Source organism: Oryx dammah, unplaced genomic scaffold, assembly GCF_014754425.2.
Source record: "Oryx dammah isolate SB20612 unplaced genomic scaffold, SCBI_Odam_1.1 HiC_scaffold_26, whole genome shotgun sequence".
Taxonomy (NCBI): Eukaryota; Metazoa; Chordata; class Mammalia; order Artiodactyla; family Bovidae; genus Oryx; species Oryx dammah.
Genome location: NW_024070210.1, coordinates 53,036,101 through 53,060,367, shown reverse-complemented (window position 1 = coordinate 53,060,367; position 24,267 = coordinate 53,036,101). Strand labels below are relative to the sequence as shown.

The 24,267-nt window shown below is 39.6% G+C and overlaps 1 protein-coding gene across 2 annotated transcripts in view; it reads left to right on the top strand.

Moving 5' to 3' along the window:
- Positions 1 to 17,093: 17,093 nt before the first annotated feature.
- The window catches only part of RORA (RAR related orphan receptor A), a 111,398-nt gene continuing 104,224 nt past the window's right edge, over positions 17,094 to 24,267 (top strand). For both annotated transcript variants that reach the window (XR_005718702.1, XM_040226661.1), the window contains exon 1: positions 17,094 to 17,281. Coding sequence is in view for 1 of the 2 variants with exons in the window: in XM_040226661.1 (XP_040082595.1) it covers positions 17,251 to 17,281 (31 nt within the window). In the remaining variant the exon portion in view is untranslated. The remainder of the gene's footprint in view (positions 17,282 to 24,267) is intronic.

The following is a 24,267-nucleotide window of genomic DNA, read 5'->3' as shown; positions in this document are numbered from 1 at the left end:
TGGTGTTATCTATTCATCCGAGCGAGTCCGGTCATTCAGCCCTCTGAGGAAAAGGCCATTTCCTCCCCTCTCTGGCCTGGCTGCCCCAGTGGGTGGTCCATGATTTATGCCTTTCATCACACCACTGTGGAGACCCCTCTTTGGGCAACCACTTTGGTGATAGGATAAGGATGAGTATATCATGATTTCATTTTTATCAACCTCTTCTCTGTCTTCCCATTTTTAGTCGACATGCAGAGGTTTCTGTTATGGCTGGTATCTTTATAAGTGGCTTCAGCTCTGATCATTGCAAATGATGAAAGTCAGACCACCTCATTTCCATCTCTGGACTTTCCATGGATGTGTATTTATTGTCTCTTCCTAGAGAGTGGCCAAATGATCAGAACATTGAATAAGAATGAGACCTTGAGGATTTTATTTCTGAGTGTGGCTGTATCCCTACCCGAGACTTTTACCCTAGAACTGCCACACTTTTGTTCTGTCTATAATCCTTGCCGTAAATAAATATCACCTGTTATTTTGCCCAATTAAAATTTTAACATTTTATTTCAAAAGCCCTGCTATCAAATAATATAACTTTTAAAGGTAACTTATTATGGTTCTTTGATAATCTAATTCAGTATTTTACGCCAAACAAAGGCTGATAAGAGCAAGATTATGGGCCAGAGCAGGGATGTCAAAAGAGCACCCTTTCAGTGTGGAAGGAATTTTGGAATTAATCATAAGAATCACTCCCTTATGCTACTGGAAAGCACTTGTAACATAGCCTGTCTGGACCACCCCCTTCCCAACTTGAATAGATAAAATATTAAAAAGTACCAGAAAAGTTTAAGTTGATTAATGAAAAAAAGATACATAAAAAATGAGATATAACTTCAAAATATGCTAGTCTTAACTTCTGAGGCCATTGTAGTAATGGATACTGGGGCCCCTTGCAAGTGCTCTGTTTATCTCTATCACTTAGAAAAGGCTAGAAATTATGAAACAACAATCATATGATAAGGCTTGATTTATAACCTGCATCATATGAGCTAGTTTTCTGTGGATTGTCATGAGATCCAATAATTAACATTTGATTGGTGATTTATTGGTGGCATATTGTTGAAGAGCCATGTAAATTATCCCTTGTGGCAGGAATAAATAGGTAACACAAAAAAGTATGAACCGAAAGGAAGATATAATTAGTGACCAAAGTTTTCTGAAAAAATATGATAGCCTCATGTTTCACTTTCAGAAATACTACAGGGGAAATTTTCCTTACACTTGCCAATCTGAGTTTCTAAGGATATAAATTCCTAAAGCATAAGAAATCAGTTCTCAATATCCAGCCTGTAGCAAAATTGATTGAGCACTGGACCAAGAGTCAGAAACCCAGGCTGAATTCTCAGTTCTCCCTTTCTCCGTGTCCCAGGCTAAGCTGGGAAACCTCTCCAAGCTTCATCTACCCCATCCGTGAGTGAGGATGTTGACCCTGCCTGCTGTCTTTCCCCAGCCATGGTGAGTGCCCAGTGGTAGCCTTTAAACTGCGTTCTCATTAACAACAACAATAGTGATGAAGGTAATAATACATTTAATAGAAATTTAAAGGTGGCCATGGTGATTTTAATGTAGAAAGCATTATTCTGGAGCCTGGACAATAGATGGAGTGAAAGCAGCAGAAATCCAAAAGTACGGTCCTGGCCTGAGCAGCGGCTCCCCTTTCCTCCAGCCAGCCTGGAGCGAAGAGAATTCATCTCGGCACCTTCGGCTCCTACATTGTGGAGTCTGCACAATGTGGATGTAGCTGGCAGGTGTAGAGGCAGCAGTTTCCATGACTCCAATAAATTAACGAGTGTTCACGGATGTTTTGCAGCTGCCCTGGAAACAGGCTTGCAGTTTTGAAAAAGAATTATCGCAGCCATGAAGAAGGGTGTTGGTATCATGTGTGTGCATGTAAAAAGCATCCTTTTCAAAGCCTATCACTTCACTTTCCCTGAATGAAAGCAATGCCAAGTTAGGCCAATGTGTTTTTCTTTCCTTTCTTTACCCCTCCTTGAACTTATTTTACTAACTTTTCCTTCTCCAGAATAAGGGCAGGTTAAACATTATTATATAAATAGCCTTTACTAAGATATAAATAGCAAGTATCTTAATATAATGATATATATTTAAACCTCAGCCCTGAATACTCATAATTCAAGTAAACATTTACAAAAACATTGTTGCTTTAAAAATAGAGGGAGAGTTTAAACAATTTTTATTTTGTTGATATTTGGCTATGATACAGTTGAATGAAATGCCAGTGTAGAACCAGTTATTCCTACTATGGAAAGGCCTTTATTTTTCCTACTGGCTTCAGAATATTGCTTACTGAAACTGAAATAACCTAGACCCTAATTGTAAGGTCTTAAGTAATTAGAGTTATTATTTGTAGTATGTATATCAATACCACATTTACAGCCTTATTAGAAAATGAGATATTACATGTAAATTAATTTTCTGGAGTCTATCTAAGTGGCTAAATTATTTCACTCTGTTTGGTGGTGGGAGAAGCCTTTCAAAATATGTTATGTAAGTCCTTGGCTTCTTAGAGATCATGGGTTAATCCATTCTTAATGTTTCAAAGTCATTATAAACACTAATTATGATGGTGTGTGTAGTATGCTGTGATACAGGACGTCCTTGGAGACTTGGCAGGTGTGGTTCATTGTTTGCCCCTATGCTAAGTAGTCCCATGCTGCTATATTTTTTGAGTTCTTAGGTCTAACTTTTAATCATTTTTTATCTCTTCCTTTAGTATTTATCATTTCTCCTTATTCCTATGAGCAGAACTCTCTACCCCTTTCTGCTGGGATTTTTTTTTTTTAATATATTCTGTATTTTAGAAAATCAGATATCAAGGTTGTCAGAACTGTGTCTTACATAAAAGTAAATAGTCTCTCAGCAAATGCCTGAGGGATTTTTTAAAGCACAAATACAAACTTTACTTATTCGAATTTTAGTGGTATCTTTGTGGATCTTTCTGTTTTGTTTCCTTCCATGTCAGATTTCATAAGGTTTTCAACTGAGACCTCACTAATTATGAAAAGAGTGATAACAATTATTTATACTACTTTGATAGCAGTTCTAGTTTAGTGACACTTAGATAAACATTTGCCTCACCTGTGGATATTCTGGAACCTGCACACTTTCTACTAGTCTTAATAACACTTCTTGGTGTATAAGCAAGGATAGGATGTTTTTAACCTTATTTTTCAAATATCTTACATGGTGCCTCCCCCACAGTCTGTTCTCAGAAAATATCTGGTGATTAACTGAGATTTAAAAATAATTTTCATGCACAAGCTACATACAAATGAAACTTTCCAAGAACTGCACTTGTCTTTCATGTTCTGGAAAATGGTTCAGTGCTTTTCACACCTTAGTTTTCGTATTAAAAAAAAAAAAATCAAAGATCAGGTTGAGCAGAAATGAAGAAAAAAATTGTAAAGGGGCTGAAAATAGAACTCTTCATAAATATGAATTCCAAATCCATTGCCACTTTCCTATGGGATTATTTTGTTGATGGAGGAATTTGTAGCTCCTAATTAGGAACTCTTTCATTCATTCATTTGTTCCAACAATAGCATTTATTGAAGCCTCCCGGGCCCCACCAGGGATGCCCAGGCCCTCAGACACAATCTCAGGAAACAGACATTTTGGCCAGAATTTGAAGGTTGCTGTGAGTCAGAGCCCAGTGGCCATATGTTAGAAGCATTCCCCCCCGTTAAAACTGACGCTTAACATGAAACTAGCCTTGATTCCATTAGAGCGATCCCAAATATTTCATGTTCTGGGAAGAAATCTGGAGAAGCAGTGTCATAATGTTTTCCTGTTCCCTGACAAGTCACTCAGTAGCCCTGTCCAAGATCATTTAGAATAGCCTGGAAACAATTGGAAGTGATGTCTCTCTGTGGAAAACACTTGGAGGATGCCTGTCAGCAAATAATGTTTTAAACTCAAGGTTTAATTTAGGCCTGTGGTTAGGTTACTTATAAGAATGTATGTGTTGAAAAAAAATGTCATCGCCAAGAAAATTACTATGAATCTAATTTAGGAAACAATGAAACTTTCATAGAAAATGGTGATTATTGATTCTGAGGCTTTACTATCTGTTCTGCTTTGTAATCAAAACACAAAGTCACATCTCTCCCTCCCTACCATTAGCTTGCTTTGCCAGTGAGTCATCATGCTTTGTATCCACTAAAGACCAATAATCTTAAATAGTGTCACTTAATCATATCTGATCATCATGATTTTGCAAGGCAATCCTCTGTATAAATTTTGAGTGATGTAACCATCGTATTGTTTATGCAATTTCTTTTTAATAGGACGTGAGCATTTAGTTTATTTTGTTACCCTTAGTTACACACAAAAAAAAGATTGTGATAATTTTATAGAAATGATTGATTTTTATTGCCTTGACATCTTAAGGGACATAATAGATCTTTGTAAAAAAACATTTCAGGCAGAATCATTATATGCTTACATTTAAATTTAATTCTTTGTTTTTTTCAGTATGTTTGAAAGAGAAAAAATCTTGGCAAAGAATACGAACGAGTGCCCTTCAAACATTCAGAAAGTATTTTTGAAATTAGCAGATATATCATCAGTTCATATGAAGATATATTCATAGTATATAGTATACATAACCTTTGATCCTGAAGAGTGTGGCTTGATGAAGTGCCAAAACTTCTACTTCTAAAGTGAAAAATCATTCTCACTGTTGGAGTCCCCTGAATTCATAAAACTAAATACATGAAGAGTTGGTAGTATGTGGATGGCTAAATAAACTCACTGTTCATAGTAGTCATCAGTATATTTTATTTTGCTCATATAGTTATAAAAGTCTAGTTGTGGTTCATAAAACACTCCAATCCAGGGACTATTAGATACCAACAGTGTGCCAGATAGTAATGTTTTCATGTTTATTGTCTGACTTTAAAGCTTTAATATTTTTATATATTTATATGGGTCTTTTTTTTTCCAGTTTTACAGGTGAGAAAACTAAGGCTCTAGGAATATAAGTAACTTGTCACCAGTCACACAACCAAGAGGTATTAGAAATAGGATGGGAAGACAGATTTTCCAACTCTAATTCTAGTTCTCTTTTTACCATATTTGCTGCTTTGAAAGAAGCATTCATTTATTCAACAAATATTTATCCAAAAGGAACCAGGCACTGTGCTAAATCTTCATGTTCCAGGAGACACAAAGGTAAATCCTTGCCTCTTAGAGTAATGTCCAGTGAAAAAGACAGAAAGGAGAACAAATGATTATAAAACACAAAACAATGTGAAGAATCAGGTTTTTAGAAAGGAAAGTACAGGATGCCATTGGGAGCCTGGAGCTCATCTCATGGAGGCTAACAGTTTGGACAAGATATCCTGAAAGTTTGTGACATTTAAACTGAGACTATAGGATGGCAAGACAGGTTAGATTAGATAGAGATAGATAGATAGATAGAGTTAATTGACATTACTGGCAGGTTCTATATTTGCATATTTTCCTACTCACCAAAATTTATTTATAGCTCCAGAATCAATATTTGCTGCCCTTAACATTACTCAGCCATGAAAAAGAATGAAATAATGCCATTTGAAGCAACATGAATGGACCTAGAGAATATTATACTTAGTGAAGTAAGTCAGAGAAAAATTAATATTTAATGATTTCTCTTATATGTGAAATCTGAATTAAATAAATGAAACTATATACAAAACAAAAACAGAGTCACATAGAGAACAAACTCTCCCAAAGAAGAAAGGGAGGGGCGATTAGAGGTGTGGAGTTAACAGATACACACTACTATACATAAAATGGATAAGCAATAAGGATTTACTCTATAGCACAGGGAACTGCATTCAATATCTTGTAATAACCTATCATGGGAAAATAATCTGAAATAATGTATAACTGAATTACTTTGCTGAATACCTGAAACTAACACAGTATTGTAAATCAACTATACTTCAGCTATTAAAAAAAAATACTGCCTTTTCTCACACTTTTGCAAGCACAGAGCATCCTGACACACATGTTCCCAGCTGAGATCAGATGAGGCAACATTCTGCCTTCTTGTTTCAGCTCTCATACTGTAAACAAGTGTCCTGTTTTCACAGTCATCTCGGTGCCACATTTTTCTCATTTGTCTGCCTTTTGTTGGTGATACTGCTGTTTAAAGTGGACCTCAAGCATAGTGCTGAAGTGCTGTCTAGTGTTCCCATTGTGATGTGCCCTACAGAGAAAATACACGTGTGATAAGCTTTGTCCATTGCTATTGCATGTGGGTTCAATGTTAATGAATGAATGCTGCTGCTGCTAAGTCACTTCAGTCGTGTCTGACTCCATGAGACCCCATAGACGGCAGCCCACCAGGCTCCCAGTCCCTGAGATTCTCCAGGCAAGAACACTGGAGTGGGTTTAGAATATGTCAAATAAGATGTCTCTAAGTAGAAGCACAAAAAAATAAGGTTGTATCTTGATCAACTGACAAAAATATTATGAACACAGACTCATAGGAACCTCCTAGAAAACTCATATTTCTCCTAGAAATAATTATTCAGTATTCACTAATTCAGTGATCCCAGGAATTTTATACAACATAACTACCTCAAATAACAAGATAGATAAATATCTGCCAATACCAAGTGCTAATGAGGATCTGAAGCAACTGGAACTCTCATATTGCTAATAAGGAATGCAGAAATGGTGCTGCCACTCTGGAAAACCATTTGACATTTCTTTTTAATATTTATTTGGTTTTTATTTCTTTTTTGCTGCATCTGGTCTTGGTTGCAGCACAGGCTTCTCTCTAGTTGGGCACTGGGGCTTAGCAGCTGTGATGTGTGGGTCTAGTTGCCCTGAGGCAGGTGGGATCTTAGATCCCTAGTCAGGGATCAAACTCACATTCCCTGCATTGGAAGGTGGACTCTTAATCACTTGATCACCAGGGAAGTCCCTGGCATTTCTTATAATTAAACTTCTATAGCCCACATAATCTAAAAGTCCCATAACTAGATATTTATCCAAGTAAAATAAAAACTTACTTTCACACGAAAACCTGTACATGAGTATTCATAGCTGCTTTATTTGTGATTGCTAAGAAATGGATTCAATATAAATGTTCTTCAATTAGGAAATGAATAAACTGCAGAATGGAATACCACCCAACTATAGAAAGTAGCAAATTATTGACTTGTTGATGGAATGTATCTGAAATGTATTGTGCTGAGTAAAGAAACCAGAGTCAAGGGCTACATTAATATATTTTTCCATTTAAATGATATCTTTTGAAGGCAAAAATATAGGGACAGAAGACAGATCTGTGGTTACCAGGGTTTGGAGCATGGGAATAAGTTGGCTACAGAAAGGCACAAAAAAATTTGGGAGCTAAGGGAGATGGAATTCTTTCATATCTTGAATGTGTTGGTCATTACAAAATTAAAACTCTTTGTCAAATTCATGACTTTTACTGTATATGTTATATTTTTATAAGAAATGAAATAAAAACATAGCTAAAGGATGAATTTTGATCAAAATATTGTTCTTCTAGTTTGCCAAGGTAACACCAGAAAATACTATTAAAGCATGTGTTTTACTAGTGTTCTTGTTGATAAAACACTGTGAGTATAAAATAAATACTATGTAGAAATTTATGTTACACTATATATTGAGCAGTGAATACTGTGAACATATAAAATATGTTTTCCTTTCTGTTGTTTCATAATGCTCAAATTTAATGAAGTTCTTACTGGTTTATAGGAAATAGTTCCTTACTGTATTTTGACAAGTGATGAATTCTGTAAACTATAGTATAACTCTCCCTAGAGAAGGAAATGGCAACCCCCTCCAGTATTCTTGCCTGGAGAATCCCATGGACAGAGGAGCCTGGTGGGCTACAGTCTATGGGGTTGCAAAGTGTCCGATATGACTGAGCGACTAAACAACAATACTCTAGCTCTAATATATGTGTTATTCATAGGAGAACAAAACTTTCATTTAACTTAAATTACCCAGTGATACGGCATATTGACCCTGGGGTAGGAAAGAAAACACAACAAAAGAAAAAAATGTAATATCATTTTTCTTGCTTATATATGATTCTTTAATGATAGGCAGCTGGAGAAGGAAATGGCAACCCACTCCAGTTTCTTTGCCTGGGAGATCCCATGGACAGAGGAACATGGCGGGCTCCAGTCCATGGGGTCACAAAAGAGTCAGTCATGACTTAGCAACTGAACTGCAACAGCAATGACAGGCAACTGTCACACATGGAAACTGTTTAGCAGCACGCATGACATCTTTGAGTGTCTCCCAATTCTGATGTGTCTTTTTTGAAATCTTTCCTTGTTTACAGTGGCTCTGCCACATGATCTCTGTTATATTTCAAGAACCAAAGATGTGGTAAAGTAAAAAAGAAAATACTCTATATTACTTAAGATGTGTTACCAAAACATCTTGAGGCTCTGTCTTTATACAGATAACGAGGCCATGCATGACTGTAGTCACTTAATAAATGTAGACAATGATTTATTCAAAGTGTATTGAAAACTAAGTAGCTCTGCTTAAGATTATTATGCTGCGTAAACCATTTGTTCAGTGATTAAAGTAGGTGCAGGAAATGCTGTATAATATGACATGTTGCAAAAATTATTTATAAAAAGAGCAGCCTTGATACAATGTGGAAAAGTAAAATCAGTAACTATCTCTATCTTGTGCTTTTCCTGTAGAAGAGCATGAAGTCTAAAATTATTATTTTGTGTGTGTGTTTCCAGCAGATTTGTTATTTTGTCTGAAGTCTCGGAAATGCCAGCTTTGGCTTTTTTAAGTTGTTAGTTTTCTTCTGTTCCTCTGTCCCATTCCATTGCCAATATTTAGAGTTGTTTAAGTTTTCCAAAAGAGGAAGAATCTCCCTCATGAGTTAATTTAGTGTGTAGCAAGTGTTTCTTAAATGGACAAATGACAACATTGTTTTCAAACAGGATAATTGTAACCGTGTACAGTATGTTTCTTCATTAGTAAGTAATTAAATAATTTACTAAATTGTGCAATAATTCATAATGGCACATGCTAGCCCTGCTCGATTACAGGAGCTAGTGATAAAAGAAGTTCTTGCACACATGCCTACATTTTATTAGTCAATTTTAATTTCTGAAGAAGTCAGCTTGCCTTTTTCAAAATACTGAGCAGTGCACAATTAAAGGAAAATTCAGAAAATGTTTGAGAGTCATAGCGTATTGGTTAAATGTACACACCCCAGATTCCATTTTTTATTGTTCCTTGTGTTCTTGGACAAGTTACTTAATTTATCTGTCTGTCAGTTTCCTCAAAAGAGGGTTTTGAGTGAATTCAGTGTGAAAAAGTGCCTGCTAAAGAATGAGTTCCAAAGAATTGTGAACCAACAAGTGAGGTAAAAGCAAGAGCTGCAGTGTGATATAATTATTGGAAAGCCATTTTGATTTCAGAAAATCATCTTTGAGGGGCACAAGGTTTAACTGGATACTCAAAATCTCATATGAATTTTGGAACCTCTGAATGGAATACCTAATTTAATCAACCTCCACCTTACAAAATGTAGGAATCTTTTTTTTAATTCAAGAGAAAAGTATAGAATTTTAATATGAATCTAACATATTTAGAAGAGTTAATTTTTTTTAATGAAAGTAGAAAAACACCCTCAAGTCTGTTCTTGTTTCAGTCCTCACAGCGTACTTCCACAGTGCAGGCCTAGAGATAAATAATAAGTGTACTTCTGAGGGCAGCGAACAGACTCCTGACCCGAGATTGCCAGCCCAGTAAATTCCGTCCTATGAACTGAAGCTCAAATGTGAGCCTCCAAACCACTATTGACATGTGGCACAACTGTCTGAAATGTCAATAGTTATAAAATGAGTATTTCATAATGCAGAATAATTGATTACTTTGCTTGACTGAACAGGAACATATTTTCTCTGTGAAAGCAAAATAATGCCAGCCTTTGCTCCTGGAACATTCCTAGCTGCGAGACTCAGATTTCCCAGTGAAGCCCGTTACACCGTGGTCCTTGATCATGCATGACAAAAATAGGGAAAACCATCTGTAACTGCTTATCTTCTCTCCATTATTTGATAAATATATATATCTATATTTAAGAGAGTTCTTTAAAAATACGGCCTCTCCATGAAGCATCTGTATTAATAGAACTGTCTCAGATCATTTTCAGAACTGAAATGGATGAGATACGAAATCAAATAACATTCAATTTATCTTGTTCCTCTTAAAATGCTCTGCTTAGCTTTTCGCTCTGATGAAATAACACCCATTTCCAGTTTTATTCTTCCCCGGTGTGCTGTGATGTGGAACTCTTTTGCTCTATGTGTTTTATTAAGTGTAATTTAACTTTATGACTATCAAACCAACTATTAATCCTTAGAATAAGACTATGAAATAGGCAAGCCGTAAAGAGATTTATTTTTGAAAGTGCGAGTCCTGTCTTCTGCCCTCAATTCTTTTTTCAGAACTTGTTCTCTGAATGTATACAGTATAGTTTGCAAACCTCTGTACTAGGCACTTGGAAGGAAAGCAAAAGGAACACTTATAGCCTACTTTGTGAGCTTTCTTCCCCTCCTTATCTATGTGTACTTCATGTTACTCTAAACCATCATGTTTTCTTAAGTAAAACATGCATGATTTCTGTCTCTTATGCGTGCTCTTAGGTGCATTCTGCTCTCCTTCTTAGATGGCCTTTATTCCTTTTTTTGTCTACTAAAATCTGATTAGTCTTTGAAGTCGTTTAAGTGGTACCTCCTCCATGAAGTCCTTCTGCACATAAAGTTTAAGATTAACCCTGCACAAAGTAACCTCTTTTACTCTTGGCCCACATAGCACCTGGCTTAGAGTATGTGTCACATATTCTGCCTTATAATATAAGCATTACATTCATTTTCCTACTAGATTGCAAGTTCCTTGAGGGAAGGTCTGACATTTTAATCTTTTTTCCTTTCCTCTCCTCTCCATGTCCCAGCACAATGTAATGCACAGATATTTATCATTGTTCATTGGATGGGAACTTGCATTCTTATAAGAAACAAGACATAAAAAAAAGCTTGCAGTCTTATAGAAAATAGTGCATAAAAAGAGGTCCCTTATGCAAAGGGGTAATTGAATTTTTACTCATCTTTATATTCCCAATATTTAGCAGGTACATAATAAATACTTATTACACACATGTGCATCACACACACACACATTTCTAAGCTTATCAAAAGTGCTTGCTGATAATCATTTCAACATATCCATATTAAGGTCAATAATTTTTTACCAAGCACATGGTCTGTGTGTATAACAATATGGGGTGGTGATAGTATTTCCTCTTTTAACCCTGCTAAGAGATAATCACTTTGTCCTTTCTTTAAATTGTTTCATCTACTCCTTCCAGTATCCCTATAAGGCTCAACTATTCCTATTTCACATATGAGGAAACAAAGGTTTGCTCAAGCTCACTCAGCTACTGAGTAGGATAAAGGTTGGTTTGGAGCCCAGTTTAATCTAATGCCAGAGCTCATGGTATCATTCTTGGGAGTTCAGTGAAACAAGGAATGCTTCTTGGAGAAGGAAGTCAACATGGCGCAGTAGAGAGAAAGGGATGAAGGTTTTCTGAGGGGGGACTAGTGTCGGTCCTGAAAGTAGCCGTGGGATATCTGAGTTGCAGGAGCACTTTGAAGTCTTTCCTATTCCTTCATTCTCCATTCAGGGGCCTGACAGCCTGAGAAGGGAGATGACTTTCCCAGGGTGACATGGAACACTAAGTGACAAGTGTGAAACTTGAACCCAGGGCTCCAAGTTCTGAGTTTGCTTCTACTACCTATATTCCTTTAACTAAAAGAAAAATCTTAAGTTCCTGTACTCCTTACAATAGCTAAGACACGGAAACAACCTAACTGTCCATCGACAGATGAATGGATAAAGATGACATGGCACATATATATAGTGGAATACTACTCAGCCATAAAAAAGAATGAATTAATGCCATCTGCAGCAACATGGATGGGCCTAGAGATGATCATACTAAGTGAAGTAAATCAGACAGAGAAAGACAAATACCATACAATATCACTTATATGTGGAATCTAACATATGAAACAGATGAACTTATCTATGAAACTGGAAAACTCACAGATGTAGAGAACAGACGTGTGGTTGCCAAGGGGCAGGGGAGGGTGGAGGGATGGATTGGGAGTTTGGGGTTAGCAGATACAAACTATTATACATAGAAGATAAACAACAGGGCCCTACTGTATAGCACAGGGAACTATATTCAATATCCTATAATAAACCAAATAGAAAAAACTATGAAAAAGAATATATATATATACACACACATGCACATATATATATATAACTGTGTCACTTTGCTGTATAGGAGAAATTAACATGCTTTAAATCAACTATGCTTTAATAAAATAATTTTTTAAACATACTTGTCATTTCCTGAATGCCTGTTCCACTGCCAGCTGTAGGAGCAGGGGGAAGATATCCCTTGGGAACACAGGAATGGCAATCCCTCTGGCTTGTGATATGAGTCATCTTCCTCGCTGCCCTTAGCAGGTGTGTGTGTAGTGAGGCACCTGCCACCTACCTCCTCTGTGGAGATTGCTTAGGTCTGAATGCTTGTGAACTTTATCCTTTCCCTCCTTGTGATGGTTACAAAACATCTGTCAGTTCTTGAATTTCCTAATAGATATGTGAGACACATGGTTCCGAGAATCTCAGAATCCTTCACCGTTGTCTCAATTCAGCCAGATCCTTCACTTCCAACATCCTATTACCCTAACCTCTGCACTAATGACTTACAGCCATTCATCAGCTGTGAGAGGTAGAACACTGTGCAAACATCTTTTCAGCAGATAGCCAGACACTGCCTTTCTTTAGGGAAGTTCCAACTCAGGGAACTGACTTCTGCATAGAGTTTTCAAGAGCCAAGGCCACCTGATTAGGAGGCTTCTCAAGAACAGAGCTTGTTTGATTCTTGTTTGATTCTCCAGTAGAGGGCCAGTCATGTAAATATTCAGTAAATGTGCTTGATGATGTGAAATATAAGAAATATATATGTGTGAGTGTATTTATAAAATTGAAGATGTCTCTTGCCATCAAAATACCATTAATTTCACTATTTTCATGGACTATGTATGTGCATACATACATGTACACTTAAATCTGGCATCTATATTTGCTTTAAAATCATGAATAAAACAGGTTATATTAATCTGATCACCCCTCTTCCTTAACACACATAAAGAAAGAGACCCCTCTTCCACCTTGGTGTCCAGGTCTTATCAGCATTATTCCATTTATAAATGTTTCTTTATGAGACACTTTCCGATTCACAACTAAACAAGGCTGTAATCTATTGTAGGTACGTTTGTGTCTACTCTTTAGCTTCCCAAGTAATCTTACTTAGAACTCTCTAGGTCTCAGACCTAGAGACCAGGGTCTCAAACTAACACTCAGACCCTGTTTGTATGTAGGAGACCTGGTCCCCTAGCTTTATGTTGGCCCAAACGGCTCAGCTCCTACAGATCACAGTGCCATGGAGGCTAAGGATTCAGCTGAATCAAGCTGCCCAGGACCATATTAACCTTTCAGTGATCCCTTTCTTGTTCAGCTAGAAAGAAGTTAATTGAATTAGCAAGCTGCCACACACTGGAGAGAGAGAACCAGGACCCGGGCGAGACAGAACCTCAGAGTCAAAATGTACCTTTCCTCTCATGTGCATCAGCCAACTCTGAAAACATTGCACAGGGAGCCACTTGACGATTCTGGATAAGTTTGTCAGCCCATCATTTTGCCATTCTCCCCAGTAGCACTCCAGGTGTGAATCAGTGTGGTGTATACTATGAGATCAGATTCTGTTTGGCAGAAAGTCAAATGTACTTTTCTAAAGTCAAGTATCATTTCCTTATTTAACTTCTGAAAATGGGAAGATAGGCACTAATTTACTAATTATACTCTAGTCTAGACTCCTGCAGAAATCCAGCAAGCTTTCCTCATGGGCATTTTGGGATAACTTGCCATCAGTCATGTCCTTCCACTTCCTTTCTAAGTGACAGATCCAGTGTGAAACCCAGAACATAGGGACACCACATGGAACTGTCTGTAGAGGATTCTGAGTTGAATTCCATGTTTTTTTAAGTATGCAATATGCCTTCTTTTTCTGAGATTAGCCAACAGAAAATTTGACTTGAGAATTAATGTATGATATAATCCTATTCATGGTAAAGAGTTCTCATCTTGTTTAATTACTTTCCTGTAATCAATTTTTTTATGCTTTTTTTTTTCCTTCAGAACACTTGGTAAAAATTTTTCAAATGGAAAGAGTAAACTACTTAACACTTTTTTACCCCCATAGTTGGTACTCCAGGAGTGTGTGTTTTATGGAAACCAAATAATTATTCCTGTATTTTAATATTTAGCTGGTAAAAGTTTGCACCGAAATGTGCTTCCTTTTTGGCTTCAATGTGGAAGTACTGAAGGGAAATACAGATCCTTTCATTCCTGACTGATTTACTTGGTTGAGGACTTATAACTCTGTGGAAAAGTTGTATTTCAAGAGGGTTTTTAAAGAAAAAGAAACCTCTCATATTTACCTTTGAAGTTTCAGGGGAGTTTTGTGTTAATAAAAACACTAATATACTCTGGGTTAAAAGCTGTGTTGAAAATGAAAAAATGCATTTAATAGAGGCATGTATTACAAATAGCATCTAGCCACACAGGAAGATTACTGTGACTTAATATCTGAAATTCTGTTGCTCATTAGTTTGTACGGTGAGAATGAAATACATTTCTAAAGGGCAAGGTCAGTGTTACATTATCATGGAAATGTCTTTGTTGAATAAAGGTATAAACATTTCAAGTTTAAGTATTATGAGATTATATTTCTATTGGGGACATATGTAGAGGATGAATGATTCTTCTCCTTGTAATTGCAGGACCGTATGTCATGTTACATGTCATTCCCGATTACTGATTTCATTTGAAATGGTCTGGAAATAAATACCGATTACTAGTAATGTAAGACTATTTACCTTGGAGTCAGATGTCTGACAGGCAGGCTGGAGCTAATGGATTTGGTCATTTTCAAAGCATTGTTTTCTAAAGCAGGATGCTGTTTTAAAGTAATGCTGAATTTTCAGAGTCGTTTATCTGGATTCATTTGCAGTGAGTATGGAAAAACACCCCTAGGAGCATGCAGTCTCTGATGTTTTTCCATCCTTTAACAATACAAAAGAAAGCTGTACCCAGAACCTACCAATAAGACAGTTCCGCGTTACCTGTCCTTATTAAAGTCGGTAGGACAAGGGAAATCAAGAACCATATATGAAGGATAGTGCCCGTGTAACTGAGGGGCGTTGCCTCACTCGGAGATGGAGTTGCATCATGGGAACGTGGTGTGATTTAATTTCATCACTGTAAACATCACAGAGGGTATGGTTGATTCATTTGAAACTCTTGTCCACTTTGCTATGGCTGGACAGCTGAGTTAACATGGGTAGGTCTTGGTTTCACATTGTTATGATTTCTGATTTTTGTGGTTTTATTAGGGGAAAAAAACTGTTAGGATAACTTTAGCTGAGATCAAACTTTTATAAAGGTATGGTTTGATTTAAGGTACCATGAATTTTTTTAGCCTTCTAAATTAGAGCACTCTGTAAATTTTGCCTTGAAGGGGGTTCGGGGTGGGTGGGTGGGGAGTGTAAATCTTAGTTTTTGCAGTGCTGATTGTCTGCATGTGTTTTAAATTACGTCCCAACTCAGCAGCAAGGACAGCTCAGTTACAGGAGAAAAAATGTTACGACTCTTTTTGCTTAATTACCATGAATGCAACAACTAATAACCATCTAATATCTGAGTTGTAAATGGAAACAGACCATCAGAAAAGAAAGCAGAGCTGAAATTGTGTGAAGGAACAGTAGTAGGTAACAAACTTGGTTTTTGATAATTTTTTCTGCTATACTCAATACGGTGGACAAGCCTGCTGAAATTTTAAATAATTTGATCTCTGGGTATGTAGCATCTGAAGTTCATAGTAAAGAAATTCATCTGATAATAATATCATGATTTAAGTTTCCATAAGGCCAGTTAAAAGGATTAAGCTTCAAAGTTTGGAGGGAATTAAGCCTTAGTTGCAGAATTCACAAAGTTGACCTTTAGAGCTTGCTTGGTTATTTGCTGGTGGTGGTGGTGATTTTTTTCCTGTCTAAAGTACCGAAACATCTCACTTTTAGGGTGTGAAAACTAGAACCTTTTCCACTTGTAGATGGGTTCTCTGGAGAGAATGGTGGCTATGGAAGAGCCTGGGAAATTAGTGGCTCAAATCGGCTGGCAACTGGAGTACATCTAGGTAATTCACACAGTTGTCTGTTCTTCCAGTATCAGTAGTCCTGCAGGAAGGGAGAGGTGTAAACCAGGACCTTAAATGTTGGTAGGATGAGAAATATCAGTGTCTAGGTGGGCGGAATTCCCTTTTCGCAGGCCCAGTCTCCCAGGAAAGACTGAGGAAACTATTACTCCTGGAACAGTCTGCGTGACTCCGTTCTCCACCGCCCCGGAGGGGGCTCTACCTTCCGACTAAAACTGGGGTGATCTGGGAAGTTGCAAGTGAGGAAAACTATAGCCCACCCCTCGCCCCCTGCCAGACCGAACAAACCCTGCTTTTCCGCCAGCGAGTTGGCGCTTTTGTCACCCCTGGGAGGGCCGGGAAGGGACCGGGAAAGTAGCTTCAGGTTGCGCTCTTCTTGCCCAAGGGGTCGAAGGAGAAAGTAGATGCGCGATCCGAAGGGCGCTGGGCGCAGAGAGCGCCCGGGAGGCCACAGGTGCCCTGGGAAGCGGGCAGAAGGCTGGGGGTCCGGATGCGGGCCGGGGGTGCCAGAGGGCAACGCCAGCCCGGGTGCGCCCAGGAGCCGCGGCCGCTCACCTGCCCGCGCGGGCGGGGCGGGGCGCGGTGCTGGGGCGCGCTGCCTCCCGCCGCCCGCCTCCCGCCCCGGGAGGAAGCGGAGGGGCGCGGTGTAAACAGAGCGGCGGCCGTGATGTCAGCCGGTCACATGGAGCCTCTTATGGCTCGGGATGGCTCTCGGCGGGCGGGCAGCTGCTGCAGCTGCTGCTGTGGCTCGGGCGGCGGCGGCGCGGCGGCGGCAGAGGGGGCTCCGGGGTCGGACCATCCGCTCTCCCTGCGCTCTCCTCACCGCGGCTTAAATGATGTATTTTGTGATCGCAGCGATGAAAGGTGAGCCCGGGCGCCCCACCGGGGCCGGGTGGGCTGGCTGCTCCGGGGGGCGGGGAGGCGGGCGTGCAGGGGGAGGGGTGGGCGCGCCTGCTCGAGCGCACGTACTGCCCCGGGCTGGCCGCGGGAACCCGGCCAGGGTTTTTTGGGCCCCTGCAGCGGCGCCCCCTGAGCCGGGTCACGGGATCTGCCTGCCTCCTGTCGGGGCAAAGGCGCAGGGGCTGGACGCCCGCACCCCCCCGCCAACTTCTCTCCCCTCTGGCTGTCAGTCGCCCGGGTCCTCCTGGCACCCGGCGGGGCTCCCGGAAGAAAGTTTGCTGGGAGTCGCCGCGTTTCTGGCAGGGAGGGGAGGGTCTGAGGAGCTAGGAGGAAGCCGGGGGCGCCCGCGACGGGTCCCCAGGGCCCGCACCCCGGACGGCTCAGGCCTGCGTAGGGAAAGCGCCGCGGCCAGGCCCGGCCGAGCGTGCGCGCGGGTGCGGTGTCATCCCTGGGGACTGGTCAGCGCCCCGGGCCTTGGGCCCTCCCCTCCTCTGCGGCCCGGCAGCCCCGAGCGCCCGGCGGCAGCCGCGGGGGACGCGCGGCCGGTCTGCGCTGCGTGCCCGCCCCGGCCACTTCCGAAAGCGCCCAGGCCCTAGCGAGACGGGCTTCTGGAACGTGCCAAGACTCCCTCGGGGGCTGCCCGCAGCCGCAGCGCACCCCGACTTGATACTTTTGGGTTGTGAATGGATGTGGGGAAGCAACTTCACCCCCCACAGGATTCGCGGGCAGTAGTGGAGGTTAGACGGCGGCGAGGAGCCGGCGGGCGCAGATTAGTCGTGGTCAAGACTCCGTCGAGCCTCCTCGCCCGGCCGCCGGCCCTGATCAAAAGTCCTTGGCCGGGCTGGTGGCCGGATGGCAGGGGGCACTGGCTGGAGACAGGACTGGCTTCAGGCCCCCCTGGGTGAGGAGGAAAGAAACCGTGGCAAGTTAGGGAAGTTTCTAACGAGAAAGCCAAAGTTTGGAGGTGTGCAGGAAGTCGCCTGCGCGGTCGGGAGAAGCCGAGACAAGCCAAGAGCCCGAGAGAAACTCAGCCCGCACCCCGCCGCGCGCTTGTGCGCCAGCAGGTTCTTCGGGGTGGTTAATCTGCCCGAGTGGCTTCGCAGACCCGGCCGCTGGGAGCGGGGATTTAGAACCCCATCTGTTTCCTGCGGACCGGGCTCCCTTAACGCGCCGCAGTTTCTCAGACCTAGACAGTCCTGCGGGGTCTGCCCATCAGAGCGGGCGCGGGGCGCTCGTTAAACGTTTGCTAAGGTGGAGGTTTTGTTGCAATCCTGGATGAAGGAAACAGGTTCGGTATCTGGCCTAGGTTTACTTTCGGATCACCGAGCTTTGCCTTTCTTCACTAGAGATTGGGTGGCATCTCTTTTATTAATTATTAACAGGCCGAAACGTACTGGACGCTAAGATGAGCTGCTTGAGATGAAATCTGCTTATCCGACGTGCCCAGAGTAAAATTTTTGTCCTTTCCCCGGTGGTTTGAGGGAAATGGAATTTAATCATTTTTAGAATATGCAACGGATAAAGGAAAAGGGAGGAGACCCTCCGGTGATCCACGTTCTTAAGCCTGAAGTTTTTTTTTTTTTTTTTTTTTCTTCCCAAAATGATTTTAAGATTTTCTTACCGACTTTTTTTGTAGAAGTGTATGCTCCTCCCCTCCCTCTCAAAAAAACTTTTATGCTATTTCCTGCAGTTCATTAATCCTGTAAAACGATTCAGACAGCCTTTGTAGTTAAGACATTTTCTTCCTTTTTTTTTTTTCTTTACGGCATGAAATAGATTTGGGGAGGTGTTCATCCTAGTCCTTATCTATTTTATTTTATATAATTGGTGTCGATTGCGGAAGGGTAAGAAGCAGAGACTGTTTCCTCTAATGAACAGTAACCACCAAACAATAAGGAAAGTGCGTTATAAGATTTTAACTTAACTTTGATGTTTCTAAGTACTTAGGCTTTTGCTTTTGTAGTTCTAGTACAAAATGAAGTTCCATACTATCACTTAGTGATTATTATCACGGGAATCACACCACCACCGTATACCCCCAGAGCTGTAGCCCACACATTTGTCTTGGAGTGACCTCTGGCTGCCAGAAGATAATAGATTCAGAGTATCGTGCTTTGGGAAAAGTGGCTCAGATACACTGGCAATGCAGTTTTTCTATAAGCTCAGCTGGAGGAGGGGAGGCAGGGGGGGAAAGGGGTGATGCATCTAGACAATTAGAATATTTCATTCCAAGTATCATAATATCCTGTGTCTTAATAGGGTTATCTTGCTCTGATGCATATTTAAACTGAAGAGAAATAGTTTCTGGGAAAATAAGGAATGCTGTAAATATTTCCATATCAGATTTAAGAGGGGGGGGGGGTAGGGGTGAAGAGAGCGGCGGAAACTGGCCCAGAATCATATTAAATACTTCCCTGCTGCCTCTCAGTTTTAATAGTTAAATTGGTTCCATATGGAAGGGAGTTTGTATAATTAGATTTTTTTCATACAAAACAGAAACACTCTTTACAATATAGCTTTTCAGTATGTGTATGCATGTAGCAGGGGGAGGGTAGAACAAGCCACCATAAAAGAGAAACATTCGCTTTGTTGGCTGATTTACTGATGTTTTTTAAACATCAGTAAATCAGGCCTTTTGAACTCACGAAAGAAGAAAATCCTTCCTCTGCGTTCGTTGTCAAATAAGTTTAGGCTTAAAGTGGATTCATGCTTAGAAGTAATAAATCTTCATTGGAGCAACTCTAGTCTCATCTTTCAGTTTTGTTTTTGTTTAATTAACAACAGAATTCCAATACCATTTGGATGGCTTCTTGGGCAAAGGGAGAGAGCCAGCGATAACATTTATAATCAGGGGAGCACTTGTTCTGCTCATCACAAAAGTGCTTTGGCCAAATGTCAGGCGGCAGCCAGTGCTGAAAGGAAATGCGAGTGCCTCATCAGTTTCAGTAGATTATGCCCCCTTTGCTTCCTAGGAGCCCTCAGCCAGTGTTCATGTAAATGGAGTTAGGAGAGTGAAGGGAGGCTTAAGGGGAATGGCTGTCCCATAACAGATTGTTCCATGTGCACAATCCGTGTGCAAACACAAGGCATGATACTACTTTGAAAATACTGTATATGTGAGTGACTAGGGGTATTTCCAACTCTAATAAATGTGATTTTATAGTTTTGAAGAGTGTGGACTTTCTCTTTCCCAAATGAAGTTTGAATTTATCCCTCATCTTATTTTAAGCACTGTGTCAGTAGTATCCCTCAGCTGGGACTTTTGTTCCACTTTCATGACCTTTGATGGGTAGGATTGGGAGAGGGTAATGGCTGGATCTTAGAAAGAGAAAACCCAAATGGTTATTCCAGTGAGCAGAGTGCTTAGCAGGCAAGGAGAGGTCACTTCTTTTATAGACAAGGAGGATCTCTGAGTTCATTTGCCCATGCGTGATAGAGGGAGTTCAGACCATCTATGAAGTTGAGAATATTTTAGAAGCACTGTTTGCATGAGCAGTCTCTTGATTTTATGTATTTCAGTCACTTCACTTGAAACGCAAAGCAGTATCATGCTCAAGTAAACCACTTTGCCATCGATTTGAATTGAGTACCGTATAATTTATTTAATACTGCCCAGTTATAAAATGATATAGTCTTTAATAGACTTAGTCCTTTAAATATGCCTATGTACATATATATTTATTTAAATGTTAGGGTGTTTTACTATCTAGTAAATATATAGGTAAATATAGGAATAGATCTTATCAGACTTCTCTTTCTCCCACCTTTCCCTCCCAGTCAAGTGAATCACAATAAAATGGGTGAGATCAGCAAGTAGATAATTGCAGAGCATCTGCAATAGCACCCAACTATTTGTAATTTGTTCTGGGGCACCTAAAAAAATAACATTTACAAATGACCTTTTATGGGAGAAAAAGTTACTGAATGGATAGATCTGCAGAGGTAGAGTTCAGTTATCTTAAAATTTTTCTGAAGTTATTTTAGTGATCAATAAAACCCCTTGGGGAAAAAGAAGGTGGGATGATTTGGGAGATTAGGATTGAGATATATATATATATACACACACATACTATTGATACTATGTATAATATAGATAACTAGCAAGAACCTACTGTATAGCACAGGGAACTCTACTTAATGCTCTGCCGTGACCTAAATGGGAAGGAAATCCAAAAAAGAGGGGATATATGTAAACATACAGCTAATTCACTTTGCTGTACAGCAGAAACTACCACAACTTTGTAAAACAACTGTATTCCAATTTTAAAAAAGAATAAAAAATAGTAAAAGTAACATTATTTATAAAATAAAGAACATGAGTGGAACAAATCTATAAATACTTCACTGTAGAAATGTTTTCTGCATGGATTCTAAATTTTCAGTGTTTAATAAGAAATCAAGCCTACCTTAACCTATATATTTTATATTTATTAATTTTATAAATCATAATTATATGCTCAGAGTTAGCAGCTACACTGTATTTATATTTCTGTGCTTTAAAAATAATAATTTGGAGAGGTCCACCAGTGACAACACAGGTGTGAATTCATATTTGATATTATCTCAGAGACCACATATTGACCCATTGATGAATGATTTACTCATTCTTTCTCACCCCTCTAGCTCTTCCACTAAGGATACCTCCCTTTCACATCAGCCTTTGAGGCATGGACTTAGAGATTTGCAGTCAGAGCTTTCTATATCTGTTGTATCGTCTGTACCATGATGGAACATGTTTTTTCATTGTCAGAACGCTGTATCCAAAGATAAGAGGTCTAAACTGACAGACAATAGCGTATATTAGCCAACAGGCAAAATATCAATACAAGAAAGCAGTTGAAATCTTTTGTTTCTAGATTTTCTTCTTTTAAGTGACATTTGTTAGCCCTCATCATATTATAAGGAAGTAACCCAATAACTTTAAAATCTTTGTATAAGAAGTAATGTCGGGTGGGGTGGGGAGGGAGATGGGAGGGAGGTTCAAAAGGGAGGGACATATGTATACCTATGGCTGATTCATGTTGAGGTTTGATAGAAAACAACAAAATTCTGAAAAGCAATTAAATTATCCTTCAATTAAAAAATAGATACTTTTAAAAAAAAGTAATGTCAAACGTATTCCCTAGATTTGCTAGCAATTTGATTTTTTGCTTTTGATTTCATTGCCTCTGAAATTTATGAGACATTTCATAAATAGAGGGAGGATGTTAATCTATATTTGTTTTTTGCTTTATGGCTTACATTCTTGTCTCATTTAATCCTCCCTAAAAAGTCATTGGCTCTGTCCTGGTTTTTACTTGAAGAAACTGAGGCTTTGTTGGTTATTTGTTATAGCCAAACTCTTCCAGCTGGTACATGGTGAAGCAAGGGCTAGAGCCCTAATTTCTGCTGTCTTCATGCTGCCTCTCCTGGAGGAAGCTGTGAAAATGTCCTGTATATAACTTTGTCTCTAGTTACTAGAAATTATAACTCTGGCATTTATAAGGAAAAAGATTCAATTATGTAATGCTTTGCTGAGCTTAATATCTTTAAATTACTATTTAATAAAATCAATTTGGTACAAATGGGGTTATTCTTATTTGCTTACCATTAGTTCTCTTCATCCACAATTTTCATTAAGTCTGCATGTTGTAAGAGGATCTGGGTGAAATGCAAGCATTATTTTCCTAAAGAATATGAAATACTATGATACACAGCTAACCTGTGTAACCTGTCTCCATCATGGTAGAATCAAGCTGGAGATTTATCTATACGTCTACATATCTTTAGGCAAAGGAAGCATTCACAGACACATCTTTAACATCCCTTTATGGAGTAGAAAGCTCTTGATTCCTTGGGCTTGTGAGTGCTGTCCTGGTTGTTTCCGTGACAGTTAAGGGGCACGATCATGGATGTAGTCTTGAGAAATCTGTTGTCTTTTAGGAAACCAGAGTCAAAGTTTCCAAGTAGATAGATCTGCAAAAGCTCATTTCTCACTTGATTGGGGTTTATTTCTCTGGCAACTGGATTGAGCTGTCTGCCTGAAAGCAAACAAGCATCATCTCATAGAGTCCCAGGAAGAGCAGAAACCTAAAATGTCATCCGATACACACCCTATCGGCATTCGGTTCCTCTCTGCAGCCTTCCTGCCGATAATTGTCTGGTTTTGCTTGAACACCTCCTGTGATGGGGAGCTCACTATCATTAGAGGAAGCTTATTCCATCTTGAATATGAAAATTCTTTTTATATCAAGTGTAGCTGTCTCTTTTGTACTTTTAATCCTTTGATTCTATGCTGATTCTTTCTTTGGAGTTAATACACAACACATTTAATCCATCTTTCATATGAAAGAAAGATTATCAGTTATTTGAAGTCTGAGTATGAAACACACCCACACTACATTCTCAGTCTCTGCTTTCCCTCTCCATTCTATTCACAGTCAGCCTTCCAGCATCCTTGGTTAATTTCTTCCTCAAACACATTTCAGTTTGTCTAGAATTTCTTAACATTTTTATACCAAGTTTTTGTACCACAACCCTAGTCCTAGTTGTGATATGACTGACTCAGCACTTAACCCACTAGGTAGTAAAGATTTTAAATTTTGTTTTAATTTCTTTGAGATACATGACCTAGGCTGTATCTCTTGACCATGTCATGAATGGCTTTTGTGATGCCACTGTAATTTTTGGAAGTGGACTTTTGACCTACTTAGAAATACTTTTACATGAACTGAAGTTGATATTAAATATCCAAGAAAATCAAGGTTATTGAAAAAATAAAGGAACATTTGGAGCATTTCTGAGGTGTTTTTCTCCAGTGTCAGAGCTGAGATAAGGCTGCCCTCTAGTGGGTACTTTCCCATGGAACGCTGAAAGAGGTAATGGTGCCAATGAATTTCCCATCAGGCTAGTGGAGAAGGTCAAAGGTTGAAGTTATTTTCTGGATTGCTGTGGGGCATTCTACATCAGAT